The 19,693-nt window shown below is 43.3% G+C and overlaps 2 protein-coding genes and 1 long non-coding RNA gene across 5 annotated transcripts in view; 2 read left to right on the forward strand and 1 right to left on the reverse strand.

The window, feature by feature from the left end:
* Positions 1-6,377, reverse strand: part of WDR37 (WD repeat domain 37) — a 48,207-nt gene extending 41,830 nt beyond the window's left edge. The window contains exons 1-2 of one of the 2 annotated variants that reach the window (XM_055804728.1): positions 6,213-6,377; positions 767-798 (exon numbers count right to left, since the gene is read on the reverse strand). The gene's annotated coding sequence lies outside the window, so the exon portion shown is untranslated. The remainder of the gene's footprint in view (positions 1-766; positions 799-6,212) is intronic. The other variant, XM_055804727.1, reaches the window with a different exon arrangement.
* A 162-nt stretch (positions 6,378-6,539) lies between these two features.
* LOC114011196 (uncharacterized) lies at positions 6,540-10,176 on the forward strand. The gene is made up of 2 exons (XR_003553037.2): positions 6,540-7,056; positions 7,219-10,176. It is a non-coding gene; the product is annotated as an uncharacterized LOC114011196 (long non-coding RNA).
* A 2,458-nt stretch (positions 10,177-12,634) lies between these two features.
* On the forward strand, positions 12,635-19,340 carry LOC101910858 (isopentenyl-diphosphate Delta-isomerase 1). 2 transcript variants are annotated; one of them, XM_055805403.1, is made up of 5 exons: positions 12,635-12,846; positions 13,531-13,691; positions 14,675-14,767; positions 16,122-16,252; positions 17,419-19,340. In XM_055805403.1, the coding sequence occupies exons 1-5, from the start codon at positions 12,713-12,715 to the stop codon at positions 17,734-17,736; spliced, it is 837 nt and encodes a 278-aa protein (XP_055661378.1). In that variant the 5' UTR covers positions 12,635-12,712; the 3' UTR covers positions 17,737-19,340. The 2 variants fall into 2 exon arrangements, with proteins under 2 accessions (XP_055661378.1, XP_055661377.1); XM_055805402.1 differs by having other exon boundaries at positions 12,636-12,846; positions 13,528-13,691.
* Positions 19,341-19,693: the final 353 nt, after the last annotated feature.

Consider the following 19,693-nt stretch of genomic DNA (forward strand, 5'->3'; position numbering starts at 1 on the left):
GAATCAACCGCACCACTCAGTACCAGTACGTACAGATTTGGGAGCTATACATTCTAGCATATAGAATTTAAAGGGACACAGTCAAATGGGTGAGATTACATGTTTACATACTGAAATTCTCACATCGACTACATAAAAGTTTCTACCGTCACAGCTCATAAGCAAACAGAAAAGATGAGGTAAGAAGGACCTCCGTTACTGTATTTATTTGGTAGCAGCACTTCATCTGCAGCCAGTGTCACTGACCGTGACTGCGTTCTCCTCATGCACCAGCATGACCACATCACTCATGCACTGTACTGGAGAGAGCAAGCATGCACGCTCGTCCCCAGGCTCTGCAAGAGGGCGCACACAGCCATAGCAAAGCTGAAACCAAAGAGGCCACAAGCAGTCATGTGCACACAGAGGATAGGAAGGAGAAGCCAAAGGGGATGAGCTTCACTGCCTTTAATATTGTTCTGAATTCCACCAAATAGCCTGACAAACTTTCCAGTAAGGGAGCAATAACTAAAAGTTTTTAGAACCAGGATGTAAATTCAGGTTTTAAAAGTGACAGTGTCCCTTTAAATATTAACTTCACTTTGACAATTTCAGATTTATTTTGATGCTAATTGCAACAGTAAGAAGCTGTAGATTTTTCAAGCGTAGATTTCACAAAACAGATCCTTGGCAATATGATGCTAAAAAAATAAATAAATAAGGTGCTCATTTCTAGCAGTTACCTGATTCCCCTTATTATGTAAGGTTTTCAAACAATGAAAATTACCTGTCCAGAATATCAGTGTCATGTTACATATCCTATGAAAACCATATTAAATATTGATTAGTGAAACATTCAGTAGTATACAAACCAGTCAAAGTCTTTCACAGTTTTGAAAATTTTGTAGTTAAAACACACCAGACAACAGGGAAGGGGGGTGAGGGAAAACATCAAAACAAGTCAAGGCTAAGCACCAAATCCCAGTCAAAGTAAGAAAAAAAGACTTCAAAATGACCCATTATATACTGTTAGTCAGATGTACCTAATCATAACTTTTGAGTGCTACAAATGGGTTCTGAAAAGATAAATTCACTTTCCTTCTACTTAGTAATACTACAAGATGAAAAATTACAAAGTACAGAACTCTTGTTCCCTGAACCAAATGAAGCTGAATTCACAAAAGCTAAAAATCAGCAATCAAGAGTAAAAAAAAAAAGCTAAACAAAAGTACTTTCCGACAAAAAACAAACAAGCAAAAAAAACCCACAAAAAATGGGGGGAAATGTTGTATCACTAAACAATATTTATTAAGGGGGGCAATTCACAAGTACTGCAGTACCAAAAAGTCAGCTTATGAAACATCTTGAGCTATTCTGCTCAACCGTTTTGGAAAATGCTGCTTTTGCATAGTGTTCTTCACACAGCGATCCATCAAAGCCTCAGGAGAATGGTACCAAATGAATTTCTGACAAATTCAATCAGCATAAGTAGGGGAGAAAAAGATGTCCTAGAAAACATCTAGACCACAGGTGATTACAACTTTCTAAATGCAAAGATACTTCAGTATTTCAAGTACTTTAATTAAACTCGCAGCATATTTTAGAGTGTGTTAAATTAAAGTTCTGCCACCTACCTTTCTGTGACAGGTGTTACCATGAATTCAGTCACAGGAAATATTTCATCAGAGTAACAGTAAAGAGCAGATGTGTAACCAAGTGCTGTTTTATTTAGCTACAACAAAGAAATGGCACTAAACAGAAGTGCACACACTGGTCTTACTAGACTTAAAAATTCACTGCAGCTATCAACTAATTCTACTTGCCTACTACTTCTACTCTTGAACACAGAACAAGCAGACTGCTGAAAGGAAAGAATTCCTGGAGTATGCATGCTGCTGAAGCCAGGAAGAAAATCTGTTTTAAGAAGTGTCAGGCACAGACAGAACGGCTACAGTATTGCATTTCCTTTTTTGTTCATACAAGACAACACAGAAGTCTGTAAAGGGAAAAGCATCAGGAAGTTTCAGCAACATCTTATCCAAGATTTCCCTGCTCCATTTTGTTTAGAGTTTCACAATAGTAATACTTACTATTTAAAGGATTGTATTACAAAAAAAAAAAATAAATAATCAAAGAACACAGAATTTTTTTTACTGTATTTGCTCTTAAATGTCTTAGTCTCAGGTCTCTCATTTTCAAACAGTTTAGAACAAAATTTCAGTGTATACTATGTAAGAAACTAACACTTTTTACAATAGTAATTATTCTGTGCAACATTAAAACCTTAAGATACAAAGATGCCAATTAACATGGGTGAGGGGGTTTGGGGTTTTGATCTTTTGGTTTAGGTTGGGGATTTTTCCACAAGGCAGAGAGGGAAAGGCAAAAAAAGAAGAGAATGATTACAGTTATTACCTTCTTACTTACACATAACTCAATTTGACAGCATTACTCATGAGTTAAGGGAATTTAAGTACCAATGTTCGCCTCTACAATCTTTATTAATATGCAAAGAAACTGGATTTAAAAGAGCAAAACTTCCATTTTGAGGTCTTCAGTGAACAATTTGTTTCAAAGATGCTGTACATTCAAATTCCATTAATTCAATGCAAGCTCCAAGCATACAGCACACCTGAGAAAGACCAGGCTAAACAGACTTCTTTGTAAGAGTAGTTGTTTTGCTAAAGATAAATATTTAGGAAACAAAACCATCCCAGATCATGACAGAGGATGCTAGAACCACTGTCAAGTGTGCTCAAACCTTATGAAATCTCACTCAAGCACTACAACATTAATTCTTCTTCTAAATTTAGTGCAGCATACTTCAAACAAAACTGGATGTTCCTCGAAATGTAAAAGGGGAAAGCATCCACCACTGAAAAGGTCGCAACCTCCCTTCAACAGAAAGCATAGTAAAAAACTGTACCAATGAATTTGAAGTATGTTATACATCTGGAAATCGACAATAAAAGCTTTAACGCATTACTAAGTACCTACTCTGACCAAGCTTCTAGCATCAACATCCAAGTGTAAGCCAGCCCAGTTTTGCTGCTAGCAAGCTTTTATCTTGCTAATTCAACCATGACAGCAAATGCTGCAATCACACCAAAATGCAGTGCAGACTTAGCCTGCCAAACAGTCTCTACTAAAGCAAGAAATTGTACTCTCAACCAGACAGACTCATTTTGACTAACATTAAACAATAATAAATATCAAACTTGGATAGGGGTTTGTTTTTTTTAATTTATAATATAGAAAAAACCTGCCTGGGTCCACTAATAATCACGAGACCGAGACCTGTTAAGTGAACTTGCTGATGTCCTGAAAGCATACAACTCCTTCGAGATCTGTGCTACCTACACTCACTGAGTGTGCTCACAGTTTCAACCAGTTTAAATGGTACAGGGTACAATATAACCTTACATTTAACACTAGTTAATTACCTATGAGTATATATCGTACTTTGTTTTATCAACAGGTATTGGTTAGCTGACTTTACTGAGGAATTCAAAAGACAGAATCAGGTCCTGCTAGATTACTGCTGGTTAAATGCTAAAATATGTTTGAAGGCTACTCTATTTCCTTAGCTGTTTCACGGACATTTTAGCTCCCATTCCTGTATGAGCAAATCTGTAATAGCCTAGAAGTAGTCTAGATGCATGTGCAGGTATGTATGCAAATAGAAAACCTGAGGGTGAAGAATCCAAAAGAAGTTTAAGAGCAAAGGCAGTTTAATCAGGTATTTGTTTAAGGAAACACCGCACCATATTCAGAGGCCAGAATCTTATTGTGCTAGTCTAAACCAACAATATGTAGGTACTTATTATGAAGTACCAGACAAATTGCAATTATGCTTTTATGTAAGCAGAGTGACCTCTAATATCATTGCCCTTCATTTGGGAATGTATTATTTGCTAATAAATTAGCATCTTCTACTGCTTCAAACACCAACAAAAGCAAGCAACTTTGACAGTAACTATAATACATTTAGCAAGCTTTTCCGACACACCAATAAATAAACTTTGTACAGCACATTCTTGAAGCTTTTCCTCATATGGCCTACCACAGAGAACTTACCAAACTTTCCAATAGCACATGTAACAGCACTGCAAGTACCTAGTCCTATCATCCTGAGACACTAAGACAGTCTCAAAACAGTCAGTAGGTATTACTCAAGGAAATAACAAACCACTCTGGCTTGTAAGAACACCATCGCAATTCTCATCCATTCCTCAGTACTAACAAACTCTCCACCACAGGGGTTTGAAGCAGTGGCCTCCAAAACAAGGCCCTCACCCTGGCCTTCAACCCACAAAACAAGCTACTAGTCTTAGCTCCAAGACTTAAAAATTCCATGACAAAAAAACATTCCAATCTCATCTCAAACATATAACTTAACTTCTCCTTACTTGATGCATACTAGTCCTGGCTTGCAGTTTTGTAGAAGCAAGCTCTTCTTTCAAGACACTATCACCACACTCACAATATTTCTCCCATGACTGTACCAACATTCTCAAGCACTTCAGTCCATACAAGACTGCATCCTTTAAACAAGTCCTAAATTTAAACGAAAGATGGTGGAAGGGCATATCTACATTAGAGAGTCTCATCTTAGAAAGAGTTACCCTTAGATTTAGCATGATAAACTAGTTTAGGGACAAATGTACACATAAACAGGCAAAAAAAAAAAAAAAAAAAGAAACCAAACATTACAGTGGCCTCTGCCTTAAATTCTGATGTTTGGTGCAGGCAACTTTTCTTAAAATAACTGCCCCAGTCCATAACACACAAAGCTACACCTTAAAGTTATTACAAGACACGTTAGGGCTGACACACGCACACACAAGATTTTATCTAATGTAAACTACTCATTAGAAAACATACTTGAGTATTCTTGACGTTACCAGCTCACTTTCAAAAACATCACATCAGAAACGCCAACAGCAGGCTTGTTCGGAAAACAGTTTCCAAAATTTGCTTCAGGATAATGATACTACTGTGATGTTGCAAAATGGGTGCCTGAACAATAGACGTTTGTATAATTTCAAGGTGTACTCAATGACACTGAATCATTTCAAAGAAGCTGTTCCACCAGTTCTTTACGTAAACCTTCCATGAATTATTGTTATAGGAAGCATACTTTAAACCTCTATAACAAAACAAACTTGGACAAGCTGGAAGATGTAACAAGAGGGATAAAAAACACATGTAGAAGTTTCTCTTTTTTTTTTTTTTTTGCAAACACCAGTATGTTCTTGAACAGTTCAAGGCTTAACTTGACAAGTTTTCCTTGTCTTTGCATAAGCACAGTCTTTTTATTTAATTTTCTTCTATAACTGGAACCTAATATCTACTCAACCTCTGAATACACTAAGCATATTAATTCTTCCCTCAAGTTTGTCTTCACTGTCTTTAGCTCAGGAAGAGAAATACTGCAGAGAGAAATGGCTCCCTTACAGACGTAACTTTTACCCATCTCAGATGGTTCCAAGTCATCCTCCCGCTGCAGAAGGCCAGATCCACCCTGCTGTCCACAGACAGCACCTCCCCTCCTCACATACTCGTGCCCCCCTAGACAGGGAATCTGGGCATTTCATGTTTACTCCATTTGTACAGATATCAGAGGATCTGGACTTAACCTGTACACTAATGAGGTACGACACCTGGCTTGTCCTCAGGACATGCAGCAGCACACCAACAAAGCTGGCGAGCAGAGCCTCCTCAGCAGGCACCCTGGGTTCCACTAGCTGCACACCTGGAACCATCCCCACGGCCTCGGGGTGGAAGTGTTAGGGAGGGAAAAAAAGATGAAAAAACCCAAAACAACCTACACCTAAGAGAAGAGGAAGAAGGGCTCGTTTGCGGTTATTTCGGTTTTCTAGAAAGAACGTGCAAGTCATTTCACGCGGAAACAGACGGGAATGGGACGGGTTGGGAGGGGGCGCCGAGGCCGGAGCCCCGCGTTCCGCCACGGGCCTGGCGAGCGGCGGCACCGCGCAGGTCGCGCCCGCTGCCCCCGCCGCCGCGCTGCCCCCGAGACCCCCGGCCCGGCCCTGCCCCGCCCCCGCGGCTCCCCCCGCACCGGGCCGGGCCGCGCCGCGCCCGCACCCGCACCCCTTCAGGGAGCCGCCGCCACCCGCAGCGGGGGGACGCGCCGGGCGGGAAGATGGCGGAGGGTCTGCGCCCCGCTGAGGGGCGCGCCGAAGGGGGGCACGGCGGCCGCCCGCACTCACCTGTCAGCCACAGCCGGGGCGGCGGGCGGGAAGGGGCAGGGCCGCAGGCGGCGCGGGAGGGTAAGGGGGACGGGGAGGAGGAGGAGGAAGAGGAGGAGAAGAAGGGCAGGAGGGCCAACGGCGGCAGCGAGGAGCCCAGCGCCGCGCTCCGGCAGCCGCGCGCCCGGCGGGTGAGGAGCCCTGGCGGCCACATCCGGCGGCGGGCGGAAGCGGCGCGCGGCCCCCGCTCGCCGCTATGGCGACGGGCCGGGCTGTGGGCGGCCGCTCCAGGCCCCTCTCCCGCCCGGTGGCCGCAGCCGCGGGTGCTTTCGGCCCGGAGGCCCGGAAATGCCAGCGGCACCCGGGTACGGGCCGCCGCCGGACGGCTCGCTTGGCGTGGCGGCGTGAGCCCCGGTGGGGCGGTGGCAGGGGGGCCGGCGCCGTGCCGCTGCCGGGCGTGTGCGGCCTTTAGCCTGTGGTGCGGTCGCGAACAGGGGACCGGCACGCGAATCCCCCCGGCCGCAGGCCCGGGTATGCTGCGAGGGACGGGGCAAACGGCCCCGCGCCCACAGCCCCACGCCTCAGTGCTTAGCTGGCCACCCGGCGTCCCCCAGGTTGCACCAACATCAACACCTAGGGCTTGATTTAACGCCGATATTCAAACATCTGAATTGCATTGCAGCCAAACTGATGCCCGAGTGGATGGCTGTGGACTGGCAAGGGAGATGGAACTCCCCTGAAACACGCTGGAATTCCTTATTTTCTAATACAGAATGGCTGGAAAATACTGAGCCCAGACTTGCTGACTGCATCTGCAGATGATAGGAGAGAAGCAGTGAATCAAAGCTAACCACTACATTTGCAAGTAGGCTGTTCGCTTTGAAGCTTACAACACATAATTGAAATGTGATTAATTCCTTTGCTGATTAACACTTAGAAGAAACGTTCACCTAAAACTCCCATTCATTGTAGCAGACTGTGAAAGTCAAAAGAGGCCTTTGCCTAATTATTTTCTCTCTTCCTGCAGATTATCTGGCTGCCTTAGAAGAGATCTGTGGAAAGGCCAGAAGAACATGTGCCTCAGTGAGGGCTGAAAATATTACATTTTCTTTTCATGTGCTTCCTAGCTACAATTATGCCTGCTGCTCTTTCGTCTTCTTTTTCCTTTTTACCTCATCCTGTGCAGTCATGTCTTAACTGCAGCTGTATTAACACTGACAAAAATGGTGTGTTTTACCTATTTACTAGCATCGCTGTAGGTTTTCCATCGCTGGAGGTCATTCTACAAGATAAACGCCCTAACTGGTTGAGAACTTCCCATAATTTTAACCTATTCCCTTCTTCAAAGCCACCAAAAAGAGAAAAGGAAGCAAAATGAATGGCTAAATGGCTTTAAGGAGAGGAAATGGGGGAAGACAGAACAGGCAAAAGATGGACGAGAGCTGGAACAGAGTTGTCTAGCAGGAAGCCTGAACAGAACCTGACCAAATGCAACGGTTTGATGCTTTAAATTCTCTTTATAGTTGGTGCAGTTGCAGTTATCTCAGCCATCTTAGCCAAGTCACAACTCAAGTCCTCAGCTATTCAGTTCCCAACCAAACATTTTTTAAAGCCTCATTATTCCTACCAAAATTACTTCATCCAAATATAATTCTACTGTACCATAACAGCTTTAACTATAAGTATGAAGAAAAAAAAATGTCCAGCGAGGGCACAATGATCTGCATTTGAGATTTGCCTGGGAAAACAGGTGGCAACTTATCCTCTGGAGAAGTTCACTCTTTAGCAGCAGGGGGAAAAACAGACGTGACCATTTTATTCCTGAAGAAATGAAAAATACTGTAATAAGTAAAGACAGGGGCTTACACAACTTTTTCGATGATACAGGGTGGCTCTGACCTGAAAATTAACAGGCCTTGCATGGCCGCAGTTGCTTTCTAATGAGAAAAGAACAGGAAGCAGCCCATTGTCACTCTAGCCCTGTTACCAGTTTGGTTTTGTCATGGCACTACAACAGTAGCAGCCACTGTGTAATATAAGAACAAAAGACTGCACCTGCTTTTTCACAAACTACTTGTTTTAAAATGAGACACAGATAGCAATACAGGAGCCTAGGGAAACAGTGCAGTACAAGTTGGTATCATATCTAACTAGCAGTACTAGTTAGCATCTGCTCTCGTGAGACTCGACCTGGAGTACTGCATTCAGCTCTGGGGCCTCAAACGTAAGAACATAGACCTGTTGGAGTGAGTCCAGGGCAGGGCCACAAAGATGACCAGAGGGCTGAAGCACCTCTCCCATGTGAGGACAGGCTGAGAGAGTTGGGGTTGTTCAGCCTGGGGAAGAGAGAAGGCTCCGGGGAGACCTTCCAGTACCTAAAGGGGCCTGCAAGAAAGCTGGAGAAGGGCGTTTTACAAGGACAAGTAGCAATAGGACAAGGGGTGGGGGGTGAGGGTGGCTTTAAACTGAAAGAGGGTAGGTTTAGATTAGATACAAGGAAGAAATTCTTCACTTGGAGGGTGGCAAGGCACTGGCAGAGGTTGCCCAGAGAAGCTGTGGGTGCCCCGTCCCTGGCAGTGCTCAAGGCCAGGCTGGACGGGGCTTTGAGCAACCTGGTCTAGTGGAAGGTGTCCCTGCTCATGGCGGGGGCGGTGGAACTAGGTGATCTTTACTGTCCCTTCCAACCCAAACCATTCTGTGACTATCAACAGCTAAGAAGCTTTTTTAATACATATTGCAGTAAACAGACTGGCAAAAGTTAGGTTAACCTGGACATCACCTTCCAGACCTACTTCTGCACATTTGGCTGGCTGGACTCGAGAGGACAAGATACAAGGCTTAGGAAACCAGCAACAGAATAATAGTTGAATCTCCTAAATTAAGATTTTCCAAACCTGTAAAAGTAGCAGGAAAAGGCAGAGCATCCTGTCCAGAGAAAGAAAGAAAAAAGACAAACAGATCTAAAGGAGAAAAGGGCTCAAGGGTTATTTCTTCCTTCATACAGGAAACCTCCTAATAACTCCTTCCTAAAAGAGTTGTTTCCTATATCATTAATCATCACCTTATGCTGTACAAAAACATTTGGAAGCCATCCATCATAGCATTCTTTCCATTATGCTTGAGATAGCAAAACTGAATGCAAATACAAGATCCTACTTATATATATTTAGCATACATGTATTACATTTTTTACTACAAAGCCATCTGTCTTTGAAGCAAGCTGAAGCAAACCCACTTTCCTGAAATAGGCCTTTTAAGAGAGAAGGGTCAAGTGAACAACAGCAGATTAGTTAGGACTGGGAAGTATTTACCTCCCAATTCAGATAAAACCTGGGCTGTTGTTTGCTCTGTACATAAGTGGATCACTTAGATAAATGTTTTCTGAAGAGCTATGACTCCAGGGCAGGAGCAGACTTCTGAGAAGGATTCTTCAAGGAGACCAGGAACACGGATAGCTCTATTGCTGAGAAGGGTGAACTGGAAGTCTTAAACATTAGAGCCAGTGAACAGGAAGCTTAAAAAGAGGCAGGCTGGATTTGAAGGGTGCAAAGAAACCCTTAATTTTCCTTGGCAAAGCTGAAAACAGAGGAGAGGCATGTCTCAAGAGTCTATGCGTTCTAGGCTGGGGTCAAATCCCAAGTTTGTTCAGCATTTGCTTCATCCTGTGGTTTACTGTGTACTTGTTTAACTTGCTGGAGAATTAAGATGTTTTCCTCCAGTTTGGTGGGGGTTGCATTTCCCTTTATCTTAGTAGATAGCAAAATTCTGTCAGTGATTTGCAGCTAGTTGGATTTTCAAGGGAAATGAGAAGCTTCTCAGTGGTGCCAAGAAACTGCTTTTCCCTTGTTAGCAGAGCGTTTGGAAAGTCAGCAGACTTCAGGAGATGCATAAATTAAATGAAGTCTCAAGGGCATGTGTATGTCACTTCAGGCATGTTTCTGTTTATGTGGGGAGGAGTAAAGTTCTGAGGTTTCAGTGAAATGCATACCATTACAAAAATGAGGATGTTTTATTTTCAACACAAATTGCTTCTTTGAAGGTACAGGGCAAGTCTGGAAGGGCACACAAGGAAAGATGATACAGGTGACATAAAACACCTAATACTGAAAGTGTCTCTAGTTAAAGGCTTGGGAGGTCTCTCCCTTGTCTGTTTTGTGAAAAGGGTTTACTTTGTCTCTCTCATCCTTTTTGGCTGCTTTTTACCTCTCATTATCCACTAGGACTTGTCAGACGTGGTGCTCACCAACATTGCTCCAGGTGAAATGCTTTGTTTCTCTGCTCAAGACGGGAACTATAGTTGTTTCTGAGCATCAGGTTTTAAAGTGCTGATATAGAAGTTCTCAACAGTTACCACTAGGAGAAAAAGTCTCTTTTCTCCATTATCTATAGGGACATTTTTCTGGTATCCCTCCACCCTGCAGCCTGAACATCACTGTGTAGACCTGCTCATTGGTGTATGTCACCAATCAGCTGTGCCCCACCCATGTACAGACACTATCTCTCTCTTTTAGGGCAGAAGTTTCTGTTGCAACAGAGCTTCTCTCTCAGGAAGGGTTGGTTAACTCTGTTGTCTTAATATGAAATGCTGGTTTGCATGTCCATCTCAGTAGTTAAGAGCATTTTTGATAGATTTGTGTAGTTTGTAATTGGTTACATTAGGAGAACAATAGAAGAAAAATTTGATAAGATTTTTTTCACGTGGAACAATGAAACTAGCAAGTGATCAATATGGTAAAGGATGTCCTCAGTATTTCCGCAAAGCTCAATTTCCCGTTACTGTGTTTTCATGCTTAACAGCGACTCAGGATAAAAAGTAATCTGTGTACATTTCAGTCCTTTCTGAGAGCGCTTATTAATTATTATTAGTGTTCCTGTGATAATACTACATTTGTAGTATATTAATGAATAACAATATTAACATTAATGTTCTTACGTTGTGTTTTCTATAGTTAAAGGGATATGCAGCATCTGGCACATTCTCATACTTTTTTTTTTTTTTTAATTTTTGATGCTCTCTGCTGGTTTCAAGTGGCTTCTACTCAAACCATCTTCTGCCCTTACTCTCCCTTCATCAACCCGTCTTTTAAGATATGCACTGTTAGTCTGAACATTTTGTTCTGCTACTGGGATCTCTAAATGGCCATCTGTCCTGTTCATAGGAAAAATCAGAACAAACCAGACTGAAATGCTGGAACATGAGTTGATAGGCAATCAGAAAGAATAATGCCTCACAAGACAACACATGAAATGTCATTTCTAGGCCTTTTATGGAATCAAAACATAAATCCAAATCTGTGGAAAGGCAATAAAACAGCAAAATAAGTCTTGCTCAGAAGGTACTCAACTACGGTGAAGTTTCTACAGAGGCTGGTATTGAAGCTCCTCTGCCTTTAGGCTGGATGTCTGTGCCTATCTGGAACTACCCTATCTGAGCAGCTCATCTTGACATCTCGCCTACACTTGATTCCTGTCCAGAAGCCAGGCATTTCATTCTGTGTCCCTTAAGAACTTAATGAGTTAGGCAATTCCAGAGCTTGAGTAATACAGGAACTGTTTTCAACAAACTAGCTGTCAGTGAAGGAGACAACTGACCAGTACGCCCCACCTCAACAAGTGCCACAGGTTGTCATCTGTACAGCACAGACTTAACCTCTTGAATTCAAGGGATTCTACTATGGAGCAAAGAAAAACATCAAAGATTGCACGCTACAGAGGCTGCCGTAAAGCCCTGCAACTCTACAGTCTGGTGGTTATGGCATCTACCTGAAAGAATGCTCCCAGAACTGATCAGAAAGGCAGTCCAGGAATGGTTTGCCACAAACACAAGAACATTTGTAGGAGCTGGTGCTTTGGTGCGGTCCTTTGGTTTTTACGGGTGGGTGAAAAGCCAGTAAGTGGTGCTTCACGTTAGAAATACTCAAACCTCCTTATTATAAAACAAACAAAAAAACCAACAAAAAAACCCCAAACCCACCATATTTCACCTTTGCGAGTCACAGCAAGAGGCTCGCTGCCCAGACGAAGGCCTGCAGGCCGCTCTCCTGCTGTGCCCGGCCCAGCCTGTACCACACTGATCAACACGCACCCTCGCCCCAACCTGGCGAACCTGCCCGTCAGCCTTGGCGCAGGTTCCACCGAGCGGCTGCGCACCCGGCACATCCCCCGCAGCCATCGGGCCCTGACGCTGCCTCAGGGGCGGCTGGTGACGAGACCCGAGCCCTCCACCACCCGCCCCGCCCCGCCCCCCGCTGTCCAGCCTGCCGGAAATGGCCGTGCCCCGCTGGGCGGGGCCGCGAGTCATGCGGCGTCCCCCTTCCCATTGGCTAGCCCGCCGTTAGACCCTCTCCGTATTGGTCAGTGCCTCTACTTAGCTGTGTTGCGGTTGGCTGCGCCCGACGCCTTTCCCCTCTGTTATTGCTAGCCCCGCCTCCTGGGCAACCGCGCCGCGGTGGGGCGATCGGGCGATGCGGTGACGTTGGTGCTCGGGGGCGCTGCCATTGGCGGCGGCGGGGTGACGGGCCATGTGGCGCGTGCTGCGCCGCGCCGTTACCGCGGGCGGCCGCCGAGCCCCCGTCCCTCAGGGGCGTTGGTGCCGCTGCCGCCAGCCGCTCGCGTCCGCCGCCGGCCGCTGCAGGGGGCAGGCCTGGGCTGAGAGGTGAGGGAGGGGAGCGGAGGGGCGACGGCCGCCTCTGGCGGGGAAGGGGCTGCCAAGGGACGGGGCGAGGGAGCGGGCCCGGCGGGGGAGGGGGCTGCGGGGCGACGGGGCAGCCGCCGAGGGAGCGGGCCCGGCGGGCGAGGGGGCCGCGGCGTGGGAGGCTGGCTGGAGCGTGCAGCGGGGCCGCGGTGACGGTGTGGCTGTTCGGGAAGTGCCTTGGGCTGCGTGTCCCCATTAGGGAAGCCCTGTTGGTTCTTACTGGTGGGGAGAGGGAGAAATACCGGTGCAGACGGTGTCTGGCGTTGTAAATGTAACCCAGCGTTAGTGCAGAGCATGCACGGGCTGCGGGAGCAGGCAGGGTGAGCGTTGTTGGGGGTCACGTTTGGGGTTCCCATTCTGCCAGCCGATCCACATGTTAACGTTTGGCGCGGCTCTCCTGCAGCAGCTGCTGCATGGGCCTTCAGAGAAACAAAAAATCTTTCAAGCTCCTACAAAATGTTGATATGTGATTTGTGTTATGGATAGGAAACGTCTGAAATCTAAAAGCTTGTAAACCCCCCAAAATACAGTTGGTGCACAATTTACACTGTGCTGGAAAACCTAGCCATTGGATTATTTCTCACACTGATCACAATCTTATAGATGTTACTATAACTGAATGACTTTTCATTGTTTTTTTAGTAGAACCTCTGCTACCATCAGGATGCCTGAAGTAAACACAGATCACCTGGATGAGCAGCAGGTGCAGCTCTTGGCAGAAATGTGCATCCTTATCGATGAAAATGATAATAAGGTTGGAGCAGATACCAAGAAAAACTGTCACTTGAATGAAAACATTGATAAAGGTACAGCTTGCTTACCTTCTAATTGAACCATTAAGTTGACTGAATATTATCAGAAGTATAGTCACGATTAAATGAAAGCCTTAATCTTAGGCCAGACCAAGTACTTCCCCACATCTTCCTACTCCTCCAGCATATAATACCTAATTTAAAAAAATACTGCAGTATGGAGGAACACACAATTGGAGGCAGCAACAAAGGAGAGAAATCTGTGATTTGGGATATAAGCTGTACGTCTTGATGAATATTTTTGAGTCACATTTTAATGACAATATTCTTTTCCTATTGTAGCTACCTGATTCTGTGTAGCCTTTTCTAAAGAATGTGACTTGCTTCTTTGCTGAGTTCTTAAGTAGAAGAGACTTTGAATTTTAAATAGTACACACAGAGTTCTACTTCATATACTGCTAATAGGAAAGGCTCTTTTGTTGGTTGTCATTCTAACTGATTGTGGGTTTTATTTGAGGTTGGTCAGATTCTTGAATCTCATAGTAGTTTGTGACCTCCTTTTCTGTACTTGGGGGAAACATCTTCCTGAAGAGTGAGGAATAACAAACTCAAAAGCTGCAGAAAACAGCAATTGTACTGTTTTTAAGGGAGCCTATTTTGCATTGTACTTTTCTAGAAGCATCTTGAAATTCCATACAGTTTTTTCAGAATTTTTGAGCCATCTCCTTTTGATAGTAAATTCATGGATGCTGAGCCCTCCTTAGCTTGCTCAAAGGTGCGTGTTCAGAATGGTGGGCTGACCAAGTTTAGTAGAACTCTTCTGTTGCATTGTTGTTCTTAGCATTTCATGATGTTTTGCATAAGCTGCCATGGAAACCTAAATAATAACTGTGAGTTTTTTATTAAATCCTTGGGTTTTAACATATATGAATTCTAGATTCATTATCCCAAAATGAAGCCATTCTAAGCTCTTAAACTGTATTTATGTTCTTTTTCTCCTCTGTTAAATAGTGCTTTCTGTTTTTTTTTATTTTTAGGTTTACTGCACCGAGCTTTCAGTGTTTTCTTATTTAATACAGAAAATAAACTGTTGCTGCAGCAGAGGTCAAGTGCAAAAATAACATTTCCAGGTTAGTACTGAAATATGTATTTATCAAAATGTTTTACTTAAATCAGTATCTTAAAAAATATGCCAGTCTAATCTTGCAGTGTTAACTCATTCCGAGGTTTTAGAATTTACTACTTTGGAGAGGAGATGGTTCTAAATACTCTTAAAGAGTTCAAGATGTACATATCTTGTGGATGAACTAAGGTAATGAGAACGCTAGCTTATTGTTATAGGTGTTCCTAGGAAATGATTGTTTCCTGACATGTTTGATCCTATTTACGCAAGTGCAGAGTGTGAGTTTACCTCCTCTGCTGCAAGACATACTTAGCGGAGCTGAAGAAATTGCTCTGGTAGCTGTGGAAGGTGTTCTCATTCCACTGGTAAAGACATGTAGCTGATGCATAGCAGAGCCCTACTGTGTGGAAGCAGTTGCATTGTGCTCTGGTGAGGTCTGCAGGCTTTTATCTGCGTATCTCTTAACAAATGCTTTTTTAACTATAGAAGAAATGAAACTATGTGGCCAAACCATATAAAGCATGATGTTTGAAGACTCCTGAGCTATTACTATCAAACACAAATGGAGAGGCATAAAAATAAGAAGTGGAATGAAAGAAAAATAACTTACATGAGACATGTTGGAGGAAGCATAAAGCTGTCTGTTTCAGCACTTCAGAAGGAAAACAAATACAGGTGTTTCTAATCCTCTTCAACTTGAGGAAGGAAGACCTTTTTTTCCTTCCAAAGGAATCTTTACTTTAGAGATTGGTTTTAATTTTTTCCTTGACTACTAACTAATCAAAATGCTTGAGTGTAGTTTGTAGGTAATCTGACTCTGGCTTAGATGATTTCAAACTAGACTTCTACAGATAAAACGTTGGCCAATCACAGTTATTCTACGTAACTGAGAACAGTTTTCTATACTTTGAACAGAGTATAGTGGGTCTGGCCTTTAAACACAAGCATAAACTGCTTATTTACTTCTGCTGTCAGCTGGTCTTGAAGGTCTGGGAATATTTTCAATATTCTGTTGCATATAAGCTCCCCAAAGTAATTTCAAATAGCATTTGCAGGATAAACAAGGTCTTTATCAACTTTTAAGTTGATGCTGTCTTGGGTGTGAGAATGCACATCTTTCATGTGTATCAAACACTAACCTGCAAAGGAGTACTTAGTAGAGGCGAATCCTCGTGCAAAATGTGTAAAGAAAAATAAGAGGTGAAAATATCCTCCTTCTCTGACTCTTCTCTGCAAAAGAGAAACAAAACTGTGATGTGTTGAATGACTGTCCTACATCTCTGGGGATTTTCTGGGGGGTTGTTTTGTTTTCCCCAATGGTTTATACGTTACAAAAATGTGCCGATACAAACTTCTTGCAGATTGTTTTACCAACACTTGTTGCAGTCATCCTCTAAGCCATCCACTAGAACTGGAAGAAAATAATGCCATTGGTGTTCGGAGAGCAGCACAGAGACGACTAAAAGCAGAGTTAGGAATTCCGATGGAGCAGGTAAAGGAGGGAGGGAGAAGCAATTTTTGCCAGTGTTTGCCCATTTACAAACTGCATCTGGCAGATAGGGTCAGCCTGAAACCTGAAAATGAATTTGGCTTTGGAAATGTAGGGAACTTAGTCAATTTGAGACTACTTTGTCTATATCCTGGAGTCTCAAAGCTTATCTCTGTAAATGGTATTTCAGAATATTCCACTGCTCAAACTAAATAGGAGCCAAAGAGGAGATCGCACTGTAAAGGATTGCATTGCTTCGTGTCTAATTTTGGGTGCCTGCATGTTTTCCAGCTGGTCAGGCTGCCCCGCTTGGCTAGGGGAAGGGGCTGTGCCATCCTTCCTCCAGGCTGACGGCTGAGCTCTGTCAGCATTCTCTGATACAGGAGCTCTTGGAGAGCATCACTGCGAGTGTGCTGCCAGCATCCCTGTACAAGTCCCTCTGCAATCCCAAATTCCCTACAGGAAGTAGGGTGGCCTGGGCACTCGGTGTTTCTTCCAGAGTAGTCACGCAGCTCACTTCTGGTACCTTCCTTTCTGGTGGCAGTTTGGGAGTATGCAGAGAGCAGGTTGAAGCTAGCTGAATTGTGCTCATGGCCAAAATCTCTTCCCAGGTTTTGTAACTAATTATGTTTGTGCCACAGGATGTGGCAGTAGTGTGCTACGGGGAAACACAATGCTCGGGTTGTGCCCAGAACTAATTACCCGGTCTGCAGCCTGTGCAGATCCCTGGTAGGTCAGGGTTCTGTGGGGTCTGTCAGTACCAGTTTTGACATTGGCTTTAAGTAGCAGTCAGGTGCTTTCCTTGGGAGGTGAGAGGTGGGTGCAAGTGTTTGTGTTCATCAGTGCTTCAGTAAATGTGTATTAAAGTCTGGTAAACATTATTTGAAATTACTGTATAGAAGAAATCCACTCAATTATACTCCAAAAATATATACTTACTCCAAAATACTACAAAGTGAGTCTGACTAGAGGAATGCTGTGCAATTCATGTCATCAAAGTGCAGTATATATATTTTTATTCATAGTAATTCTTCACAAAGAACATGGCAATTGTGCACTTAGGGGGAGAATACTTTTTAAGGAAGAGCCTAATAGCTGTTAATTCTGTAATGCCTAGTTATGCACTTGTTCTGCTTTGGCTCCGGTTTTGACAAGCGTTCTGGTTATAGGTAACTCCAGAAGAAATCTCCTACCTGACGCGGATTCACTACAAGGCCAAGTCTGATGGGATCTGGGGTGAACATGAGATAGACTATATCCTGTTTGTACAGAAGGACGTAATGCTGAATCCCGACCCTAATGAGATCCAAAGCTACTGCTACGTGACACAGAAAGAACTGAAACAGCTCTTGGACAAAGCTTCCAAGAATGAAGTTAAGATTACTCCGTGGTTTAAACTAATTGCAGAGACCTTTCTTTTTAAGTGGTGGGATAACTTAAGTAACTTGAACAAATTTGTTGATCATGAAAAAATACATCGAATGTAAATAGGTGGGATAAAAGATGCTGAAAGCTAGCAGTGATGTGCTGTCCTGTTAATACTATGGTAGATTATGACTCTTGAGTGCAGAAGATTTGCTCACCTGGAGCATGTTTAATTACTTTACACAGAGATGGTTATAGCCAATGAGTTTTTCTTCCGTATTGACCTCCCCTTCCCCCCAGCCCTGTTGTCTTGGGTGAGTTAAGCTTGCTGTCATGTGAAATGGGTGATGGTAATGTAAGAAACCCCTGGGTCCATCTTCCTCCGTTACCTGGTGTGACATGAGATCCTCAGTCTGTGTGTGCCTGGTTTGCTCTTACTCCCTCACCTAGCTACACACGCTGGCAGGGCAAGTTGGGCGAGTCCTGTCCAGCTTGTTAGAGCTGGTACATTCTCAGCTGTATGTTACTATGCCTTCTAAAGTAGTGATTACAAATGAATCTAGATGACTAGTTGCCTGAAAAAAACCCAACAATTAATTCAAAGTAATCAGGATGATTTTAATTGCAGACAGCAAATCTCTTCAGCTACTCTATAATTAACCAAACACATAAAAGCTTAAGTAATTGGATTATCTGTGTGGACTGAGTTTCACTTTGACGTGCTGCAGTGTCACACACAGCTTTAGATAATAAACATTGCAGGTTTTGTTTGGGGTTTTTTTCCCTACTACCTTTTCTGGTGAGTTGATGGCAGAGTACTGGACATCTCTTTTTAAAAAAAAAAAAAAAAAGGTGGTGTTGGCGGTGGTTAATTATACCAAATGTATTTGGTACCTATCTAATATAGAAGATGGCCTGCCTTTGGAGAAGGGATGTGCATTAAATGACTCTTTCCCATCTTCCAGAAAACAAAGGCATCTTGATAAAAGCTTTTTTCCCTGCAACACCCACTGCAAATCATTCCTGGAGAACTCAGACCCCTCAAACTCCAAAATTTAAGATTGACAATTTATGAGTTTATACCAGGTCTTAATTTCAGTTACTTGGAAAAGAGCTAATCCTCTGATTGTGCAGTCAATTGCTAGAAACAAGTAAAATGGAAGGCTTTTTTAAAATCAGACAAATAATCAACAGTATCTCACTTTGAATTTAAAATTCTTGGATTTGGGTTTTCTCCCCCAAAAAAGCGTAATAGTGATTTCTTCTGTGAGCAGGCAACTCGACTGAGATTTCAGTTCACTTCTCCCAGAGGTGTCTTGATGAAATAGGATGTTTTTCATACCACTTCTCATTGCATGTAAAACATGGTTGTAACTAGTCTGTGGTTTCAAAGTAAAGCTAATTTTTTTACAGTGGCTAAGATACTTCTCTTTCTTGCCCCAGCTGTGACTGCAGCACTGAACCTTCTATGTGCTGCCATCTCTAGTGGTTCAGCACCTACAGGTTTTGGAGCCCAGTTTGTTGTAATTTGACCTGAACTGATTTATTGTTTTGAAGCAAATAGTGGGTGAGGGAATAGTGATGCAATGAACAGGTGTCTTGAACTCAGTGCAATCAGCCACATTGTACAAATAATGTAATTGAGTACGTTTGAAATACTTAAAATACTTTTTAAATAAAACACTATCTTAAATACAAGACTATGATTAAAATACCTAACCTAAAACTTTGGATTGTCATTTTTCTTTCCAGACTTTGAGCCACATGGAGAATAATCCTGGTCATTACTACACTATGAGCAACACCATCCCTGTTGACCACTGAAGCAGTGGGATGGGGGGGGGTGGGCAGCAGGGCACGAATTTCCTGTAACAAAGTTCTGCTTTTCTAGTTCAAGTGCTCACCTTGGAGCACAAGCTGACAAAGCATATCCTCAAGTAGAAATAACGTGCATAAGGAAGCTGAAAGCAAAGTTCTAACAGTTCTTCAGAATCCCTTTAAAGTTTTGATATTAAAGTTTTTGTTGACATTGGACTACTTTGCAGCATTACAGTATGTTTTTAATACTGAATTTGTTAC

This window comes from Falco peregrinus, chromosome 5 (genome assembly GCF_023634155.1).
Source record: "Falco peregrinus isolate bFalPer1 chromosome 5, bFalPer1.pri, whole genome shotgun sequence".
NCBI classification, from domain to species: domain Eukaryota; kingdom Metazoa; phylum Chordata; class Aves; order Falconiformes; family Falconidae; genus Falco; species Falco peregrinus.

Coding starts and splice junctions, on each gene's coding strand:
- LOC101910858 (XM_055805402.1), top strand. CDS start 12,713: ATGTGGCGCGTGCTGCGCCGCGCCGTTACCGCGGGCGGCCGCCGAGCC. Junction 13,692..14,674: donor GAATGAAAACATTGATAAAG/GTACAGCTTGCT, acceptor TTTTATTTTTAG/GTTTACTGCACCGAGCTTTC. Junction 14,768..16,121: donor TGCAAAAATAACATTTCCAG/GTTAGTACTGAA, acceptor AACTTCTTGCAG/ATTGTTTTACCAACACTTGT.